A 20,683-nucleotide genomic window follows, 5' to 3' on the forward strand; every position below is an offset into this window, starting at 1 on the left:
GTCACTGAACTCAACTTTTATTGAGGATATAATGAGGAATCAAACTGTCCCTGTCCTCAAGCGGCTCATTTGCAAGTACGGGAACAAATTTTATAAGACAAGGGAAGACGCTGGGAGGGCAGTGGCCACAGAGAACTTGGGGAGCCCTGCAGGGACTAGGGGGACGGTGGTGGTGGGGGGGGGAGTAGAAATGTTTGGAAGCCACATGGAGAAAGCGGAAGCTTTGCCTTGGCTGAGGCTTGAAAGTTTCAATGCAGGGAGGGAGGGAGGAAGGCCCAGTGGAACATTTCGTGCAGACAGGAGGCAGGAAAGGATGTGGTGTTTTCAGTGACCACGGAGGTCCCGGGATAGGAATGTAAGGCAGTAGGAAATGGATTACTTTTCACAGAAATAAGGAATGAATATTGGCTCTATAAGCACTAATTTACATCACGATTGGCTGTCTACTCGGTGTTTACATTTCTTTAGAAACTATTTGTATTCTTTTTTTTCCAGTGTTATGGAAATATTATAATTGATGAAACATATAAGGAAAAATGTAAACATATTCATTAAAGTGCTTCTCTCTTAAGGATTTTGCAGCTACTGAAAGGTTTGACTACCACTAACACCTTAACACCACTAACACCACTAACACCTTGATGAAACAAAGCATTACCCGAGTAGAGGAGAATTATAAAGGCTTGAAACGTCTATAGTTTTCCGATCAGTGACTGACTCATAATTTTCAACAGTTATGCCTTCAAAATCTTTGAAAGAGATCAGAAATTCATTGTGCAGATGAAGAAACTGAAGCAAACAGGATTCTTCTTGGTCTCAATGTGAGAGACCAGAGTACATCAGGGAGATTATTGCTTTTGATCGTATCAAGTTTCTCAGACCGGTAAGTTTCAGTTTGTTTTGTAAATCCCAAAGTGGAAGGTGTTTTGAGATTTCTTCTTCTGTCTACTGGAAATATGTCACTTGATCTTCATAAAGTGCTCAGAGTGCTTGGTACTGTAAGAAGTTAGAGGAGGGACTCTTTCTCTGAGAGTTTAGAAGAAAGGACCGGCAGCATTGATTATTCATGAAGTCCTGATCACGGAGCTAGTTTAGATCCTTCAAAAGTCAGAGCGTATGATATGTGCATTCGGATTTTTTTTTAATCACAATTAATCATCTGTCCGAAGTGTCTTCGCTGGATTCTTCTTGTATAAGGAGGACATAGCTTCCTGCATTCCTGCTGACGTACTTGGTAACACTGCCAAAGCAAATGAGACATTTAAAAACCTGTGATTAAGGCACTACATAAATAATCCGTGTTCTATCTTTTCTCTTGTTACATGATTTTTTAATAAATTATGCAAAGAAGGAGGGTACTGGTTATTTTGAATCTAGCAGACTTTTATGCATAGATTTCTGAAAATATTAATTAAAAAAACTACATGAGTTCTACCTCTTCCAGATTCCTAAGATGTCCCTCTCCCACTGTCTACTCTGCGTAGTCCCCACAAAATATTATAAGCTATTAGTGAAGTTCATGTTTCATGCCTATAACTGAAACTTGGACAGAAGACATCTAGACATAATTAAAAGAGCAGGTAATTTTAATTTTAAAAATATTGAACAGATTTAAAAAATAAAACTCAGACGACCATCTGCATTTTCATTAGAAGCATTATTAAAAGGATAACAACCTTTTATCTCTCTGTACTAATTTTTCCAGTTATAAAAGTAATATGTGTCCACAACAGAATATTTCTAAATATAATGAAGAATAAAATTTAAATGAGCCATTATTCTGCTTCCCATGTAAAACAGTTCTTATGAAAGTAATTTTTCACCATATGGATGCCCCATCATTTATTTAACCAATTCCTATCACCAGCCATTTTGGTCATTAAAATATTTTGCCATAATGAACTTTTTATATATAAATTTTTGACATTGCCGATCATTTCCTTAGGGTAAGATTCTAAGTGGAATCACTGGTTCAAATGCCATGAACTTTTTTGGGGAAACTTTTGATACGTGTTCATGAATTGCTTTCCAAAAATGATAATGCGGGATAACACTACTTCCAGCAAAGAACAAGGCTGCTGGTCTCATCAAGTGCTCACTGGCTCAGCATGGAGTTTTAGTATTGCCAATTCAACAGGTGAATAACCTCCTTCTAAAAAAGTATCTGGTAAGAATAGCTTTTCATCACAGTTACAGAGGACTGGTAAATTCTACTGTTGTCCAGCCTCTACAGGTCTAAGTATCAGCGTTCCACTGAGACAGACGTGCTGAGGTCCTACTCGGAACAAGGCGCCTGCCCGCCCTTGAAGGAGTTAAGAGCCTGTGCGGACAGGCTCTGCTCTCCCTCCCTCACGGCCACAGCCCACGGCGCTCGGGGGCGGGGGGCCAAGATCCCAGGCCCTGTGCCCCAGCTTACACCCCCCTTTCCTGTTCTCAGCTGCATGAGACGGGCAGGCCCAGCAGAGGCTGGTTGAAGGGCTCTTGGCTCAAGTCTTGGGCCCCACAGAACATGTCAAGTATACTTGCTCGTGCTTTTTCACAACCACTTACCTAGATGGCTTACACTTTTTGTTCATTGAAAGGCAGAGGAGGAAACATTATTTCTCACGAGTCTGTGCCTCTGGTCATTTTATTCTATGTACTGTTCATAAATAGAATTCTGTACTTGGCATTTATTTGGATATTTACACTTAAAAAGGAAATCATTTAATAAGCCAACTCTCAGGAAAGGAAAGAGAATTCCTAATATCCAGTGCATTCTATCTGCTCTTATCATTTACCCAAGAATCTGTATTAAAGTATATTTTCTCAGAGCAATCTTTGACCTTCAGGGGATAATATACTATAGGAAATCATAGTTTGAATACATATATGTATATGTGAATATATATATTCTTAGAATATATATATGAATATATATATTGAATATACATATTGATATATATTCTTAAACAATAAATTCCTCAGTTGTTCATTTAAAGATAAGGGGTAGCTTCTCAGAGTCTCCGTCTAATCCAGTCTTTCTTCCTCCTAGTCCTGGAAGGCCATGCCACTATCTCTTTCTTCCTAAGTCTCCAACATTATTGACAGATGTCATAATGTCTAAAAGTTCTTGAGAAAAATACATGCTGAGGCAAAACTTCAACAGATCTGTGTTATTGTATCGGTGGAGTCAGGGAATTCGTTCAATCCATCTAGCCTCTGATAAAAGGATAAAAAAAAGTAATGACCTACCAGAGACTGATGGCTGGAATTAGTAATAAAACAGCGGAGAGCAGAAAGACAAAGCCTTTGCACCAAGCAACGGTGGCTGAATAAATTCCGTTGAAAGTAGAAACCGCAGTGATCCCGCCAAGTGTTTCTAAGAAGGCAAGACAAGCAAACATGGTCCCTGTTTGGGGTTGGGGTGTGGAGGGAAAGAGAAACGGCTGTTACAAAACAACAAGCAAAACTAACACAGAAAACTGCAAACACAGGGGCACTGCCTGGTGACGGAGGCAGTCACCCATTTTGTGGGTGAAGAAACTGAGGTCAAGAGTTCTCCTTGGACCTGACGAGAGAGAAGCTGGAATCAGTACTTCAGGATCCACGGGGCAAAGCTAAGAAGCACCTGCCACTTAGGCGTGTGCAATCAGCTGTGTGTCTGCCCCGACCACAGCCTCAGACACAGAACCACCTGCCCCTGAGGTTCCAATCTCCCCCCCTGCCACTCTTGGTCCCTGGGCTAATCTGTGACACAGCTGCGGGGCAGGATGGCTCCCTGTGGGCAACATCCAGGTCAGGTCAGATCTGGCAAGAGTGACAGGCAAGGCAGAGAGATATAATCTTATCATATGTGCCTGCATGCTAAGTCGCTTCAGTCGTGTCCGACTCTTTGTGACCCCATGGACCGTAGCCCTCCAGCCTCCTCTGTCCATGGGATTCTCCACACAAGAATACTGGAGTGGGTTGCCATGCCCTCCTCCAGGGGATCTTCCCAACCCAGGGATCTTACGTCTCCTGCATTGGCAACCTGGTTCTTTACCACTAGCGTCACCTGGGAAGCCCTTGGGAATCTTATCACATGTTCTGGAATTTGAATTTGATCCCTTCCTCTAGAGTAACAAAAATATCAGTTACATCAGTTTCCTGTTTGACTCTTCCAGTAACTACATCACTGCCCTGTGCTCTAGTGAAGGTTATGCCATAGGCTGTTATTAAGTGATTCTCTAAAACATACTTTTCTGTCTTAACCTGCTTACAACTGTCTCCCCTCGGAGGGGACTCTGCTGTCCTTCCTGCTTGCTACACCCCAGGCATGGGAAAGGGCAGGTCTCGGAGCATGCTCAAGAAGCCTGAAAATGGCTTCGGGGTCAGCTCAAGCTCAGAGAAATGGTCCTTATTCCACAAGTTTTGAGTCCTGTCTGGAATCCAAGACCATGTTGACTGAAGAGTTAAACTGAAGAGTCAAACCTCCAAAAGACAGTTGAGCATCTTGACGCACTTTTCTTCCTCTTGGTCAAATTTCACATCACTAAGAACTGTTCTCAGCCCTTGGCTTCAGTGGTGTAAGTTCCTACAGTTTCTGCAGATTCTTCTTTCTTTTTTAAGCTGCTGTGTTTGTTCCCTACTTTGCCGAGTTTCCTTTTCCATGATAAGCTGTAATGCATTTTCCTTATAGACAGTGCTATTTATGTAAATAATTGTGCTTAATTGGGCTGATAAGGAAGGAAAAAACAAGCTTGAGGACCACCTTTCACAGCTGGATTATAGTTTATGTGTCTAGCCTCTTATTTTCCCCATGGTCTTGCTTTTTTAAACTGTGTATTGATTTTTGTCTATTTATATCTTCACTCTATTATACACATTCTGGTGTGTGTGTGTGAAGTTGCTTCAGTAATGTCCCACTCTTTACAGCCCTGTGGACTGTAGCCCGTCGGGCCCCTCTCCATGGGATTTTCCAGGCAAGAGTACTAGAGTGGGTTGCCATTTCTTTCCTTCTCCAACATATTCTCATATATTGCTTCAGAGTCTTCATTGAACAACAGGACATATGTTCATAAAACAAAGCTCTCTCTGCAGAATGCCAAGTTATCAGAGATGTGTCTTCTTTGACCCCAGTGAAAGTTCTGCCCATGTCAAGTGCAATTTGCTTTGCTCAGTGCTGTGTCCCCAGGGTCTAGCCGTGCTGGCACATGGTAGACATCTAATACGTACTTGTCAAGTGATTGGATAAAAGCTTCATTCAAGGGCACAGTTATCCATCATCATGTAGCATATGGACCTGGTGCCTCCATGATAATACAGGATTATACAGAATATTATGATATTTATGATAATACAGGAAGTCTCCTAGTTATCTAACTATGGCATTGTTTTATTTTATTTCTGATTCCTTGCTAAAGCCAGGGATGGTGCCATGGTGCTAATCCTATTACACAGTGGCTTGAGTCTTTTCTTGTTGGAAACTTGGTCAGGCTGTGCAAACAACAGCTACCCTCTCAAGAAATAGCTCTAGTTTCTTGTTGCAACTCCCTGAGTAGTGCAACTTGTTTAATAGTTACCAAAGATAAATTGATTAAATAAAAGCGCAATGGAGTTTATTTTCTAAACTTAAAAAAAGTCCAATAGATGTGAAAAGTCAAGTCTGTCTGTTTTTACTGGGTCCCATATATTAAAGTGGCTCAGCTGGTAGAGAATCCGCCTGCAACGTGGGAGACCTGCATTCGATCCCTGGGTTGGGAAGATCCCCTGGAGAAGGGTAAGGCCACTCACTCCAGTATTCTGGCCTGGAGAGTTCCGTGGACTGTATAGTCCATGGGGTCACAAAAAGTTGGACATGACTGAGCAACTTTCACTTTCACTTTCATGTATTAATAGAATTTCAAGGAGTACCCAGATGACAAAGAGGGAGTCCAGGGTGCTCTAGTGATGAACTTCATAGCTGTATGGAGCACAGAGATTTCAAAATAATTAGCAAAAGTCAGTTTCCTCCTCTTTTTTACACAAGGTATTATAATAGAAATAGGGTGAAGCACCTGAAAACCTCTGTAGCACTTCCCTTCTCAGATTATTTTAAGGTGCCTAATGTTTTAACAAAAATATCCATTTTTAGAAGTAATGAAGGATGGAAGTACATTCACTTTCATACATTTCAATACCACCAGAAGGATTTCTTCATTTGCAGTTAAGAACAAAATGACTCTACTATCCTGGAGCAATGGAATCACAATGGAATTGATAAAATTATTTTAACTCATAATAAGACATGCCAAAATGCAAACTACACCTTTTGAAATGTCACTGTATTTAATAATATGAAACCACGTCTTAAAAGAGTTGATACATAAACCAAGCTAAACTAAACCAAAGTAGATAATACATTCTAACAAGTCTATTGTAGTTCTAAGTCAAAGAAGGTTGATATTTCTTTTGTTTCCTGAACAGCTTTATTGAGATATAATTCACATAATATAAAACTCACCCTTTTAAATTGTACAGTTCAATGGTTCTTCTATGTTCATAGAAACTGAGCAACCATCACCACCATCTAATTTTAGGACATTTTCATCTCCCCCAAAGAGTCTTTGTGCCCATTATCGGCCACTCCCTTTTCTCTAGTTCGTGGGGAAGCACTGGTGGAATTTCTGTCTCCGTGAATTTGCCTATTCTGGAAATTTTGTGTAAAATGGAATCATATTTATATAATAATGTGTGGCCTTTTGTGACCAGCTTCTTTCATTTAGCATAATGATTTCAAGGTTCATTCCTGTTGTAATGTGTATCATGACTTCATTTCTTTCTATTGTGAAGTCACATTCCGTGAGACAGACACACCTCATTCTGCTTACGTATTCACCAATTCATGGACATTCGCATTGTTTGTGCTTCTTGGCTATTATAAATAATCCTGCTATGAACATTTGTGTGCAAGATTTTGTGTGGACATATGTTTTCATTTCTCTTCAGGGAATACCTGGGAATGGAATTGCTGAGTCATACAGTAACTCTATTTAACTTTATCAGGAGCTATCAAACTGTTTTGTTAAATGGCCGCATCATTTTAGATGATTTTCTCACCAGCAGAGCATGAGGGTTCCAGCTTCTCCACATCCTCATCAACACTTCTTACGGTCTGTCTTTTTCATTTCACCCATCCCAGTGGGTCTCAGTGTGGTTCCAATTTGCATTTCCCGGATGGCTAAGGATGTTGATCATTTTTCATGTGTTTGTTTGGCCATTTGTACGTCTTCTCTGTAGATGTCAGTTCAAATCCTTCACCCGTTTCTTAATTGGATCATCTTTTTATTGCTGAGTTTTAGTATATATTTGGTGGCTCAGAGGTTAAAGTGTCTGCCTGGAATGCGGGAGACCCAGGTTTGATCCCTGGGTCGGGAAGATCCCCTGGAGAAGGAAATGGCAACCCACTCCAGTACTCTTGCCTGGAGAATCCCATGGAGGGAGGAGCCTGGTAGGCTTCAGTCCATGGGGTCGCAAAGAGTCAGACATGACTGAGCGACTTCACTTCACTTCACTTAGTATATTTTGGACACAAGTTCCTTATCAGACATATGATTTGCAAGTATCAATACATTTTCCCATTCAGTGGGCTGTCCTTTCACTTCCCCTTTTTTTTGTTCCTCTCTCTTTCTTTTTTATTTTTTAAAGTATGGAAGTATGGTAAAATATTTACAGGAGACTTAGAAAATACAGACCAAAGTTACATATTCTTTTCACTTTCCTGATCGTGTCCTTTGAAGTATAAAAATTTTTAATCTGGAAAAAGTCTAATTTATCTGTTTTGTTGTTGTGCTTTTGGTGTTGTATCTAAGAAACCATTACATAATTCAAGGGAGCAGCTAGGTTTTTACATACCGTAGTTTTTATATTCCTAAGTGATTTTCCAATTACTCTGCATCACACTATCAACAAACATCTGTGTGAATATACAGCTACATCTTATGCGTGGAAAAGAATCCAGAAATATATTTTTAAATGTATTGATTTATGCAATCTTCTGCAGTGGGGCGGGGCATGTCCAGAGCAAGCCCTCCGCAGCACCAGGCCCTGGGCAGGGGCTCCCTTGCCTGAATATCAGCTCTTCCTAACACAGACCTTACCGCTTGATTCAAAAGGAGTTCTGTGCAGGAAAAGGGCTGAGAATATTCTGAAGAAGCAAACACCGATCGTACACAGCTATGAGGTGGTACAGATTATAGAGTCATTCTGTTTCTTGAGCAAATTAGACTCACCTTGCTCAGTAGAATGAACCACTTTTGATATCATGGACCGTAGAACAGAGAGCGGCATGACAGTGAAGAGAAACGGCAGCCTGACTGTGAGAGGAAGAGATAACAATTAACTGGGTCGATCGGAAAACTCAGGGTCAGTTTTAAGCCTGAAACAGTTTCCCTCTAAATAGTTCATTTTCTCTAAGCATCCTGCTTCATTGCTTCTAATGACTAAATTAATTAATGGAAGAATTCTGCTTAATAAAGGAAGATAGACAATGGTCAGGTCAGTTTAAGATGAGTTTACTTTCTGCAGATGTAGAAAACAAACAGGGTTCCTGGGGGTAAGGGGAGAGAAGAAGGAGGAACTGGGAGATTGGGACTGACACATACACACTACTAGATATAAAATAGATAACTAATAAGGACCTACTGTAGAGCACAGGGAACTCTACTCAACACTCTGTAATGGCCTATATGGGAAAACAATCTAAAAAAGAGTGGGTATATGTATGTATTTGTATCACAGATTCACAATTAGTTTTTGGTTTGGTAATAAGTTTTTTGTTTGTTTTCTGGTTTTGCTCTCAGACTCGGCATTTTTGGTGCTAGAATTCTTTTATTGATCTGCTCATTGGCAAACTGATTCCTTATCTTCTTGGTTGTTCATCTTTGTGGCTGAAAAATTTCAGGAACGCAAATTGCCTCTGTTCTTAAATTCTGACCCTTAAGAGTCAGTAGCATTTTTCATTATAAGATAACACAGTAAGATATGACATTTGCAGATCACTGTAAAGTTCTCACATAGATTAACTGACTTTGGCCTTGGCAGTTCCAAGGGAGACGGGGAGAGGGACCTGTCCTTTTCTGAACTCTTGGCATTGTGCTAAGTGATTTATAGTTATCTCTTCTAATATTCGTGACAATCCTCTGAATCAAGCACCATGATGCCCATTTTAGAGATTAAAAAATAAGGGCTCAGAGCAGTTCAGTAACTAGCCTAAGATCACCTGGCTCTGCAGATGGCAATTAAGCACAATTCTGCTTGGTCATCCTGCCTCCCTGCAGGGTAGCAAGAGGTTAATCCTGCCTTTGTAGAAAAAGACTAAATGGACCTCTCCTGAGGTGTTACTTTACAGATCCTTTAACCTTTGCAAGTGCAGTGTTTTCACTCAAGCCTTACAAAAACCACTGATGGGGTGCAGGTAGTTAAGGAAACAGTCCAGCTTGCCAGAATGTGATTCATCAAAAGTCAATTCATGAAATGACCGATTTGCTGAAATTTCAATTTGCAAAGTCTTTTTGAATACATCCAGACGAGATCGGGCACGTTCAGGGTGGTATGGTCATAGGCTTGAATATATTCAATGAATATTTTTCTTATAAATCTTTTGAGCATCCTTTACATAATGGTCTTATTTTTTTTTAATTTAAAGTAGCCTTCTTAGTAGTGCTTTAAGAAATATTTTAAGTTGGTGAATGTTATATCGAAGAACTGATTCACAAGAAGAAGTTTCCTCAAGACAATTTTTGGGCAAATATGCAAATTTAGAAAATTGTGGTTATTAAAAAAAATTTAAGTCAGTTGTTTTTCAGCCTCTGGCAAATTTGCTTTTAACAAATTACCTTTAATTAAACTAGAATACATTAAATAGAGAATTTTGTATTAAAGTTTCTCAACCATCAGACTGCATTCATTTTATATAAACATCAAATACGAAATTCTAGGATACACTTGTAACTCATAACTTACCTAAAAACATCATCAATGTTGTTCTGGCAAAAGCAGTCATAGCCATGCCCACCATGGTGGTAAAAGTTCCTATGAAGGCCATGTGAATATCTTCCATACAGTAAGAAAAAAGCCATATTCCTAGGAAACTGCTGAAAAAAGTGACACTACCCAAAGCTGATCCGTAACCTATTAAAACTTCATCCCAGCAGAGTGGCGAATCCAGTTCATAAAGGACAAAAATGGGGGAAACACCAATGGTCACAAAAAAGTAAGTGATCATCGTGAAAAGCAACAAACAGCACAAAGACCGTTGCTCACGAGAAGCATTTTTAAAAAGCATGTACGTTCGGTGAAATAGGTTTTTAAAGGTTTCGGTCCACGATACAGAAATATTCTGAGATGAAGACTCTTTCATCGAATCCTCAAGAAAAAATAAAATATAAATCAAGTTCACAGAAAGAGCCACGGTAACAATTAAAAAGGACCACACAAAACCTAACCCTCTAATAAAATAGCCAGAAGACAATCCTGTTAATCCACTAACAACTCCAAACAGGAAGTCAATTATGGCAATTCGAATCGTTCTTTGTTTCTTTTCTTTACATTGATCAACTATGTAGGCAAAAGAAGCTCCCACAAATGTGGTGTAATTGCCAAAAAGTGCACCAATGAAGGTGGATGCGATCAGAAGCTGGATTGGAAGGGCAAAATAGGAGAGCAGGCAGAGCCAAGCGCTGTTGGCAAGAGCGCCGACAGAAGACAAAATCAGAGGGAACTTCCTTCCTCCATGGTCACTGTGCGACAGAAACACGAACGTAGACACGAGACCAGGAATTAACCCACTTAGGTCCATCTCCAGGTTAAAAAGAGACACCTTTTTCTGGACTTCCTGCAAAGAAAAAGAAGACAAAGTGTTTACAGAGGTTTTTACAATGTGCCTGGAAATATTTTGGTATAGACTTTTGACAAATCAAGCAAGAGCTGGTAAGTCAGGGATGGGGAATTTATAGTGCATGAATTTTTTGTTTTTTAAAAATATTTATTTGTTTGGTTGCCCTGGGTCTTAGTTGTGGCAAGCTGAATCTTTGATCTTTGTTGCACCACGTGAACTCTTAGGTGCAGGTCCCCCAGCATTGGGCAAGAAGTCTCAGCCACTGGACCACCAGGGAAGCTCTCAACTTGAAACTTTATCCAGTTCACAATGCAAAGATCAAGAGCTGATATAATCATCAATGCTCAGTCATAATGTTCAAGCTCCACAGTGGAGACATTGACCCATAAAAATAAAATGTGTGTATTAGTGTATGTCTGACTCACATCAAGGATCCACAGAGCTCAAGGCCTCAGGCCTGGCCATGTAATGGCTTCTCTTTCTTCTGTGGACTTCCCTGATAGCTCATCTGGTAAAGAATCTGCCTGCAACGCAGGAGGCCCAGGTTTAATTCCTGGCTTGGGAATATCCCCTGCAGAAGGGATAGGCTACCCATTCCAGTATTCTTGGGCTTCCCTTGTGGCTCAGCTGGTAAAAAAATCCACCTGCAATATGGGAGGCCTGGGTTCAATCCCTGGGTTGGGAAGATCCTCTAGAGAAGGGAAAGGTTGCCTACTCCAATATTTTGGCCTGAAGAATTCCACGGAATGGGGTCTCAAAGAGTCAGACATGACTGAGCAAATTTCATTTTCTTTCACTTTCTTCTGCGGACAGTTCACCCTAAGAGATTGCGTTCTAAAGGAAGAAGGATACCTTTTCCCATGATACATCTTTCTGTCTACACTAAGGGAATGAATATCACATGTAAGTGTCATATTTGACAGACTTTTATTTAGGCAGAGCTCAGTTGTCCTTTTTACATGTGTCTCCACAAGTATTCCTTTATTTACTAAAAATTAAGATAAAACCCAAAGAAGAGTTCTGTATTGACAAAAGACGGTAGTGTGCCATGAACTAAGGAGATGAACTCCGCTTTCCTGAGGCCTGACACAACTATTTGATGTTTATATAAAATGAATGCAGTCTGATGGTTGAGAAACTTTAATACAAAATTCTCTATTTAATGTATTCTAGTTTAATTAAAGGTAATTTGTTAAAAGCAAATTTGCCAGAGGCTGAAAAACTGACTTAAATTTTTTTTAATAACCACAATTTTCTAAATTTGCATATTTGCCCAAAAATTGTCTTGAGGAAACTTCTTCTTGTGAATCAGTTCTTCGATATAACATTCACCAACTTAAAATATTTCTTAAAGCACTACTAAGAAGGCTACTTTAAATTAAAAAAAAATAAGACCATTATGTAAAGGATGCTCAAAAGATTTATAAGAAAAATATTCATTGAATATATTCAAGCCTATGACCATACCACCCTGAACGTGCCCGATCTCCTCTGGATGTATTCAAAAAGACTTTGCAAATTGAAATTTCAGCAAATTGGTCATTTCATGAATTGACTTTTGATGAATCACATTCTGGCAAGCTGGACTGTTTCCTTAACTACCTGCACCCCATCAGTGGTTTTTGTAAGGCTTGAGTGAAAATACTGCACTTGCAAAGGTTAAAGGATCTGTAAAGTAACACCTCAGGAGAGGTCCATTTAGTCTTTTTCTACAAAGGCAGTATTAACCTCTTGCTACCCTGCAGGGAGGCAGGATGACCAAGCAGAATTGTGCTTAATTGCCATCTGCAGAGCCAGGTGATCTTAGGCTAGTTACTGAACTGCTCTGAGCCCTTATTTTTTAATCTCTAAAATGGGCATCATGGTGCTTGATTCAGAGGATTGTCACGAATATTAGAAGAGATAACTATAAATCACTTAGCACAATGCCAAGAGTTCAGAAAAGGACAGGTCCCTCTCCCCGTCTCCCTTGGAATTGCCAAGGCCAAAGTCAGTTAATCTATGTGAGAACTTTACAGTGATCTGCAAATGTCATATCTTACTGTGTTATCTTATAATGAAAAATGCTACTGACTCTTAAGGGTCAGAATTTAAGAACAGAGGCAATTTGCGTTCCTGAAATTTTTCAGCCACAAAGATGAACAACCAAGAAGATAAGGAATCAGTTTGCCAATGAGCAGATCAATAAAAGAATTCTAGCACCAAAAATGCCGAGTCTGAGAGCAAAACCAGAAAACAAACAAAAAACTTATTACCAAACCAAAAACTAATTGTGAATCTGTGATACAAATACATACATATACCCACTCTTTTTTAGATTGTTTTCCCATATAGGCCATTACAGAGTGTTGAGTAGAGTTCCCTGTGCTCTACAGTAGGTCCTTATTAGTTATCTATTTTATATCTAGTAGTGTGTATGTGTCAGTCCCAATCTCCCAGTTCCTCCTTCTTCTCTCCCCTTACCCCCAGGAACCCTGTTTGTTTTCTACATCTGCAGAAAGTAAACTCATCTTAAACTGACCTGACCATTGTCTATCTTCCTTTATTAAGCAGAATTCTTCCATTAATTAATTCAGTCATTAGAAGCAATGCCAACTAGTTATTTAATGTAAAGAACTTGGGGTGATTTAAAAGCATTGTCTTCTTGCCTCTTCTCTGTATTTTCCAAACTTTATATTAAGGCTGGGAGCCATTTTTATAATGGTGATGACTAAACTCAGTTTAAAGGCTTTCCACATGGCACTAGTGGTAAAGAACCCACTTGCCATATGTCTCATTGGCAGGGCAAGATCAGAAACAGGTTCAGTCCCAGGGTCAGGAAGATCCCCTGGAGGAGGGCATGGCAACCCACTCCAGTATTCTTATGTGGAGAATTCCATGGACAGAGGAGCCTGGCGGGCTACAGTCCATGGGGTTGCAAAGAGTTGGACACAACTGAAGTGTTTTAGCACACATGCAAACTCATTTAAAAAAATGTATTCATGTCATATTGAGAAGGCACCCTAAAACCCTGATGAACCACAAAAATATCAGATACTGAATTAATTTTTAAATAGTGAGCCTATTTTTATTTTTATGTATTTATACAATTCAAGCCATTCTGTATTGCCAAAACTTGAGTCATCTTTGCTTCTAACCTTTCCCTTCGTCCATGTCCACCAGCACAATCTATCCTGCCCTCCCCTCCTCCCCCCACCAGTCTTTCTCATGCCTTTATCTTCTTGATGGTCCCATAGTTGCCATGTGAACAACTCCCATTGGTTTTCCTCTCCACTACTCTGGCATCTCACTGGTCTCTTTACTCAGTTCACGTGTAACTTATCATTTATCAGATCACTTGCAGATCACAGACCCGGATGCTGGGCACATCTCCCAGAGCACGCTGTCAGTGTCTCTCTCACCTCTCAAAGCTGCACTGTCTCCCCAGCCTGCCTGAGAAAAGTCCACGCTCCTTGGCCTGGTACCTGGGGTCCCCGAGATGTGACCTGGCCTCACTCCTCTGCGTTATGCCCACTGACTCCCAGTACAGTCTATGTTCCAGGCACCATCCACAGTCAGTCCTGCTTGGATTTCCCTGAAATTCCCAAACCCATGTCATTACTCCTCCTTCCGAAGCTTCTCACACAACAGTTATCCTCCCCTAGCTGTACTTTCTGTGTAACGATTAAGAGCTTGAGCTCTGGAATCAGAGGAACCCGGACTCCATCCAGTCAGCTATGTACATAGCAGTTTTGGGTGATCTTTATGGCTGATTTGGGTTGTAGTATACAACAGTGTAAAAAACAAAAAATAAAAAAAAAATTTTTTAATTAAACAGAAGGACAGAAGACAGTCCTGTTAATCCACTGACAATTCCAAACAGGAAGTCAATTATGGCAAGTTGAATCATTCTTTCCTACTTTTCTTAACATTGATCAACTATGTAGGCAAAAGGGACTCCCGGAAGTGTGGTGTAACTGCTAAAAAGTGCACCAAGGAAGGTAGACGCACATCAGCTCACGTTACTCCTCTCATCATGAGCACGTCGGGTCATGTCACAGTCCCTCAACGACTTTCCTTCCACTGGAGTAAATGCAAACTCCTTGCAGGTGGTGGTGGGGGGTGGGGGGGCAGCCCCCCAGCACAGACTCTGCAAACCTCCAGGCTACTTGCTGTTCTCTCTGCTTGATTGATCTGCACACAGCTTACTTCCTTAATTCAGAACCACCTCCTCAGAGAGACCTTCCCTGACCATCACTCCAACTAAAGCAATCCCAATGACCCCCACCCAATGCTCCAGCCCCTCATTCTGCTGTTTTTCTCCCTAGAGACTCACCACCCCTTGACAGGACATGATATGTTACTCTAGGTGTGCATTGCATGACCTCCCTACTCCAACCTAAGCTCCCAGGGCAGGTGTGGAACCTTATTCTTTCACCACAGGATCACTGGCTCCAAGAACAGTGCTTCCAGGTACTCAATAGTCAGATGGATGACATGAATGAACCATCAAGTAAAGCAGGAGTCTGTAACTGGCTGTGTGTGAACCTGACCAAATTACTTAACTCCAGAGCTTCTTCATCTGACGAGAGAGGGAATGTCAACAGTCCCAATCTCGAAGGCTGCCAGGAGACTTAAAATTAAATATAAGGTGCTCCACACAGGGCCCTCGTACAGTCAGTGCTAAATCACTCTTGCCTGTTTTATGTCTATACTAGAATAAATTTCTTGAGCACATCTTGGTACCTCCTACAGACATAGGAGCCATCAAGTAAGTATTTATTGAATAAACAAACAAGTGAAACAGTTATCTTTTAATCAACTCCTCAACAAGATGTTCCAATTTGGGGTTCTCCTCCCTTTTCCACGCCTCCTCCTATGTCCTGGTCTCCTCTCCTTTCTATCGACTGTTATTCCAACCCAGTCTTTTACACAGACTGCTCTCATCTGCAACCCATGTTTTGAAATGCAGATTTTAACAAAGCAAACTCAAAGCATCTGTCAACCATAAATGTTGAGACAGAAGAAATCCTTGTGTGTCTGTATGCTTTAAACTCTGGAGAATTATAATTATATGTCATATAAGGGTAGATGATAGAAATCAGAGTGGAAAAAAAAGCTATTTCCTATACAAGATGGAACAGAATAACAATGTACTGAGACAGGAGAAACTAAGGAAAGTACTGTCAGTTTTAAGGAAGTCAGAATTTCATAGGCTAAAATGTATATATTAATTTCAGTTGAGTAGAAAATATTCCTTATCTGCTGGTAACAAGGGACTCTGTTAGTTATTAAAAGGTTTATACACGAATTCTTGGGCGAGAACAATTTCATGATCTGCTGGGTAACCTGAAATTGTCCCCTCCAAGTTTAGAGGTTTGTCTCTTATTTTTAAGGGTATAAGAGCAGTCCACAAACCTCTCAACTTGCATGTGGCCAGAACACATCGAGGGAGCTGGGCATTGAGACAGCCACTCAGGAAACGGGCAACATGTGTTCTTGGATTTAAAGAGGGGAGAATATTCTCTGAAAAGCTGGACAGGGCCAGGGAGGGGCCCAGAAGGAAGTGCTCTTCAGTCCTAAGGTGCAGGTGGTGAGAAGGCTGCCACACGCCATCCCAGTTGTGGGCGGGGTGGCATCCAGTTCCCCAATTTGCGAAAAATCACCTAAAGCTCCAGTGCACTGATGGTGAACCGAGGCATCCGGGGCGGCGGGCTCTCCTGACTATTAATTCAATGAAAGCACAGCCAGGCAGTGAAAAAGTTTGGCAAAAATCTTCAAAATGAGACCACTGCTCTGGGCAGCGAGGGGCTTTCAGCAGCTGGGCCAGGCGGCAAGTGGGGCCAGTCCTCATGACCACACAGTCACAGAGGTCACCGCGGCAGCTGGACCGAGGCCTGTCTCCCCTCAGCTGGAGGGCGAGGGCAGAAGACTTTTCAGACACTTGAGTCCTCTCCTCCTCCATCCCCCGCTCTGCTCCCAGGGCTCTGGTGAAGGAACACACAGAATCAAATGCAGAGACTGATGAGACTCTGGAAACTTCTCACTCCCTGGCAATGACATCCATGTAACAGGAAACATTCTTTTTTGTTTGTTTGTTGGCCTTGGCATGCGGAACTTCCCCGACCAGGGATCGAACCTGTGGCCCCCACAGTGAAACACACAAAATCTTAACCACTGGACCACCAGGGAAGTCCAAAGAAACATTCTTGAAGGGAGACAAAACCAAGAAGAGAGACCATTGGCCCTTCTGTTTTTATGACCTCCTTCTAGGCCAGAAATTTGATATCCACATGGCTGTTCGGAAATAATCTCTTTTTCTCTGAGGGTGCAGGTGACCCAGAGTCCCTTGACGGTTTTTTCCTCTTTTGACTGGGGAGGCAGTGCCACTCTTTTGCCTCTCTTCCCAAGCAGAAGAATTCAAAGCTCCTAAGTGTGGTGGTTTTTCAGGCATTGTTGCTGGGGGGGGGGGTGGGGCAGGGAATTTCCCAATCTGGCTGCTCTCTCCTTTGCATTTGGACATTGGCAGGCTCTGTTAAGAACTGCCTAAGAGAGCAGGAGACTGGCGGTGTCCTTTCTGGGGGTGGAGGGTGGGCGGGGGAGGGGGGGGAGAAGGACAGGCTCTGTGGTATCTGGCGGGACATTTTCATTGACCTCAGAGCACAAGTGGGAGCTCTCCACCCACCACATCCCCATACAGATGCTCCTCAGCATTTGAGGGGGGGGGGTGGTCAAAGCTGATTTGATAACACCAAATGGTGGATGGCACATGCCACCCTTACCCCATGACAGACACTGGCCCGGGGCCCACAGTCTTCAGGGATGGGCTATGTTCTGGGGTCACCGAAAACTGGGTCAGGTGGGCAGTGGAAAGAGGCGGGGGCAGGGGGCAAGGGAAAGGTAAGACCCATGTTTCACTCCACCTGTGTCCACCGAGCACTCATTCCAGCCTGCCCTGCCTGACTTTCAGGCTTTCTGTGGGGAAGGAGGAAAGAGACAGCCACACAGGAGAGGAGACTGCACTGAAATCTTCTGAGAGAAAGGAGAAGAGCCAGAATCACAGGAGAAGAAAGGGGTTTTAAGGAGAAGAGGCAGATTAGAGGTGTCAGGGAGCTTCAAACAAAAAGAGAACTGAATAAAGGCTCTTGCTTTGGGACTTTGGGGTTTTAGGGTGACCCTTCAGAGATCAATGTATGATGAGAGCAGTATCCTCCTTCCTTTAAAACCCCGCTGCACATTCCTCTTTTATAATACACTTTGGGGCTATTTTCATGTCTTACCTCCTGGAATGCAAACACCGGGCTGCTTTTGTTCTTTGCACACTCAGAAGTATTGCTCTCAAGTGCAATGCTGTAGTTGCCCGTTTCCTCCCATATCCTCCTGTACACATATTGTGTCGTCAGTGGGCTGTTCAGAGTCAGAGCGAATACACTAAGGCAAATGACAGGTTCTACAAATGGAATCTTCATCTTGCTTGGGTGGAGAGCTGGAGTTCTGTTAAAGAGAAAAGGAGAAAATCAGTTGTACTCTTATAGGATAGGCTAGGTTTTCAACGATGGGGAAGTTAGGGGTATTTTGTGGAGTAAACAACCACACTAGGGAACAGAAAGCAGTAAGCATTTCTGAAGAAAATAACTTTTCGGTACTCAGTAAACCTGAGACTGTCATACTTCTCATTTTTAAGAGTTGGACCTTTAAGGACTCAGGATGATTAACTTGGACCTTTAAGAACTCAAGGGACCTTTAAGGATCTTTAAGTATGTTAGTCACTCATCCCTATCCGACCCTTTGTGACCCCATGGACTGTAGCCCTCGAGGTTCCTCTGTCCATGGGATTTCCCAGGCAAGAGTACTGGAGTGGGTTGGCATTCCCTGCTCCAGGGGATCTTCTGGACCCAGGGATTGAACCTGGGTCTCCTGTATCCACAGGCAGATTCTTTACCATCTGAGCCACCAGGGAAGTCCAAGGACCCTTAAGAAGATTCTTTAAAATAGTCTTAATAAGTTATCTCCCACTTGGGCAATCCAGTGATCACACGATAACTCCCACGTTATATACTGCCAGCTGGTTTTCATAAAGGAAACAGTGAGGTTGCTCTTGGGACACGACACTTACGTAATTGTTTATTATTGCTTTGGCTGCTGGTGAACAGCGGGCAGGAAGGGGGCCTTTAACGAAGCAGCTCTCAGTCGTAATAAGGAGTTGTTTCTTCTGTTTAACTCACCCCACGGTCACGGTCTTCCTGCCAGGCTGCTGGGCGCGGGTTTGACCATTGTCGGGGCCCGGAGTCTTGGGGGCTGTCTCCTTTTGGGGGTGCCTGCCTGGAGCGCCTCCCGGGCAGCAGGTGCGCACGGAGGCTGGGCCTGCGCCGCCGCGCTGGGGCGGGAAGGGGAATGAAAGTCCGTTGAATTCGACCAAATGCACCTGCTCGGGAAACCTCAAGCCCTAATTTTAAAGCAAACCAAGACAGCGCCCTTCCGCGTCCAGGGGACAAGCGAGACAGTCCACCGCGCAGCCCTCGCTCTGCTCCGGCGCGGCCCTGCGTGCGATCTCGGTCCGGCGGGTCCCGGGGCCCGCGCGAGACAGCGGCTCCTGCGACCCCGGCCGGCAGTCCCTGAATCCCCAGCCCGGCCTGCGCGCGCAGTGACTCAGCGGCGCCGCCAGTCCCGGGGACGCGCCTCTGGGGTATCCGCAGAGTCCCCCCCTCACCCCAGCCGCCGGGGCGGGCACTGTCCTGATTTCCTGCGATTGGGCCCCGTGGCCAGCGCCCGCGCAGGGATTGGTCCGCTCCGACGCCACTCTCGAGCTCCCGCCCCCAGAGGCCCGCCCACGCCCGCGGGTCCCTCTCCAGCCCCCGCAGCTCCCCCGCAAGTTCAAGGACTGTGGGTAGAGAGCATTTCTGGGACCTAATAGCGCTTTTCACGAGAACACACAGGAGATCTGTTGCAGAAGTGACATTCTGGGTTGCAACCACCCCCGCCCCCAGCAGCTCAGTGGGTTGGTCAAGTGCCCTGGGAAACGCGGAAAAGGGGCACCGGGTAGGGGTGCCCATGGAGGGTGAAGGAGAGAGAGCGCTCCAAGCAGAGTTAGGTCGGTCGAGTGTGGTCGCTGGCTCTTCCTGGTGGTACGAACTTGAGCTAATTATTTTATCTCTGTGAGCTTCCATTTATTTGTCAAGTGGACAGAACAGTCTCACAGGATCGTATTGCTGAAACCCTTGAGGTGGACACAAAGCATAACCCTGGAGCAAAGCGGGGATTGCACCTTCCCTCCAGCGAACCGCCAGGAACACCCCTGAAGATGAACGAGCTGAATTTACTACTTGTAAGGGGGAGGGATGCATACTTAGGAGACCAGGCGGGGATCAAAAGCTGTCTTTTCCAGAAACCTACAGAGGTTTCCAGGAAAGAAGTGTTCTGGAATGGAGGGAGAACCAGGGTAAACTGTTTGGGTGACCCGGATCAACCTATTTAAAACCAGACTCACAAAACAGCTTGACTCATAGACCACAGAAACCTTCTAGTCTAGGCTCCTGACTTTACCCCTAAGAAAACTGAAACCAAAGTAACTGTGTTATTTGTCAACGACAAATTGGCACTTGCTGTCTACCTCTACAAGGATTGACTCATCTGTTGCTGCAGCTTCTGACCTTCAACATCCCCTGAAGGAGATCAAGGTGGAGAGAAATGAGGCACTCTGTGCTGGGGGTGGGAATGGCTACTGGCAAGACAGGTCTTCAGATAGTTAGATATTTTTAGGAGAAGACTTTTATGAGCCGAATTCTTATATCTCCTCATATCTAGAAAAGGACTAAAATCCATGACGACTGTGCCTCATGACTAGCAGAAACGTTCTGGGAAAACATG

At 43.1% G+C, this 20,683-nt stretch overlaps 1 protein-coding gene across 3 annotated transcripts; it reads right to left on the reverse strand.

Annotated features, from left to right (window-relative positions):
• SLC46A3 (solute carrier family 46 member 3) lies at window positions 1-19,175 on the reverse strand. 3 transcript variants are annotated; one of them, XM_006078573.4, is made up of 6 exons: window positions 19,042-19,175; window positions 18,097-18,310; window positions 9,964-10,834; window positions 8,232-8,315; window positions 3,235-3,391; window positions 1-1,240 (listed from the first exon to the last, which is right to left on the reverse strand). In XM_006078573.4, the coding sequence occupies exons 2-6, from the start codon at window positions 18,283-18,285 to the stop codon at window positions 1,156-1,158; spliced, it is 1,386 nt and encodes a 461-aa protein (XP_006078635.1). In that variant the 5' UTR covers window positions 18,286-18,310; window positions 19,042-19,175; the 3' UTR covers window positions 1-1,155. The 3 variants fall into 3 exon arrangements, with proteins under 3 accessions (XP_006078635.1, XP_006078636.1, XP_006078637.1); XM_006078574.4 differs by having other exon boundaries at window positions 18,933-19,072; XM_006078575.4 differs by lacking the exon at window positions 19,042-19,175 and adding an exon at window positions 18,759-18,862.
• Window positions 19,176-20,683: the final 1,508 nt, after the last annotated feature.

Source organism: Bubalus bubalis, chromosome 13 (genome assembly GCF_019923935.1).
Source record: "Bubalus bubalis isolate 160015118507 breed Murrah chromosome 13, NDDB_SH_1, whole genome shotgun sequence".
NCBI lineage: Eukaryota > Metazoa > Chordata > Mammalia > Artiodactyla > Bovidae > Bubalus > Bubalus bubalis.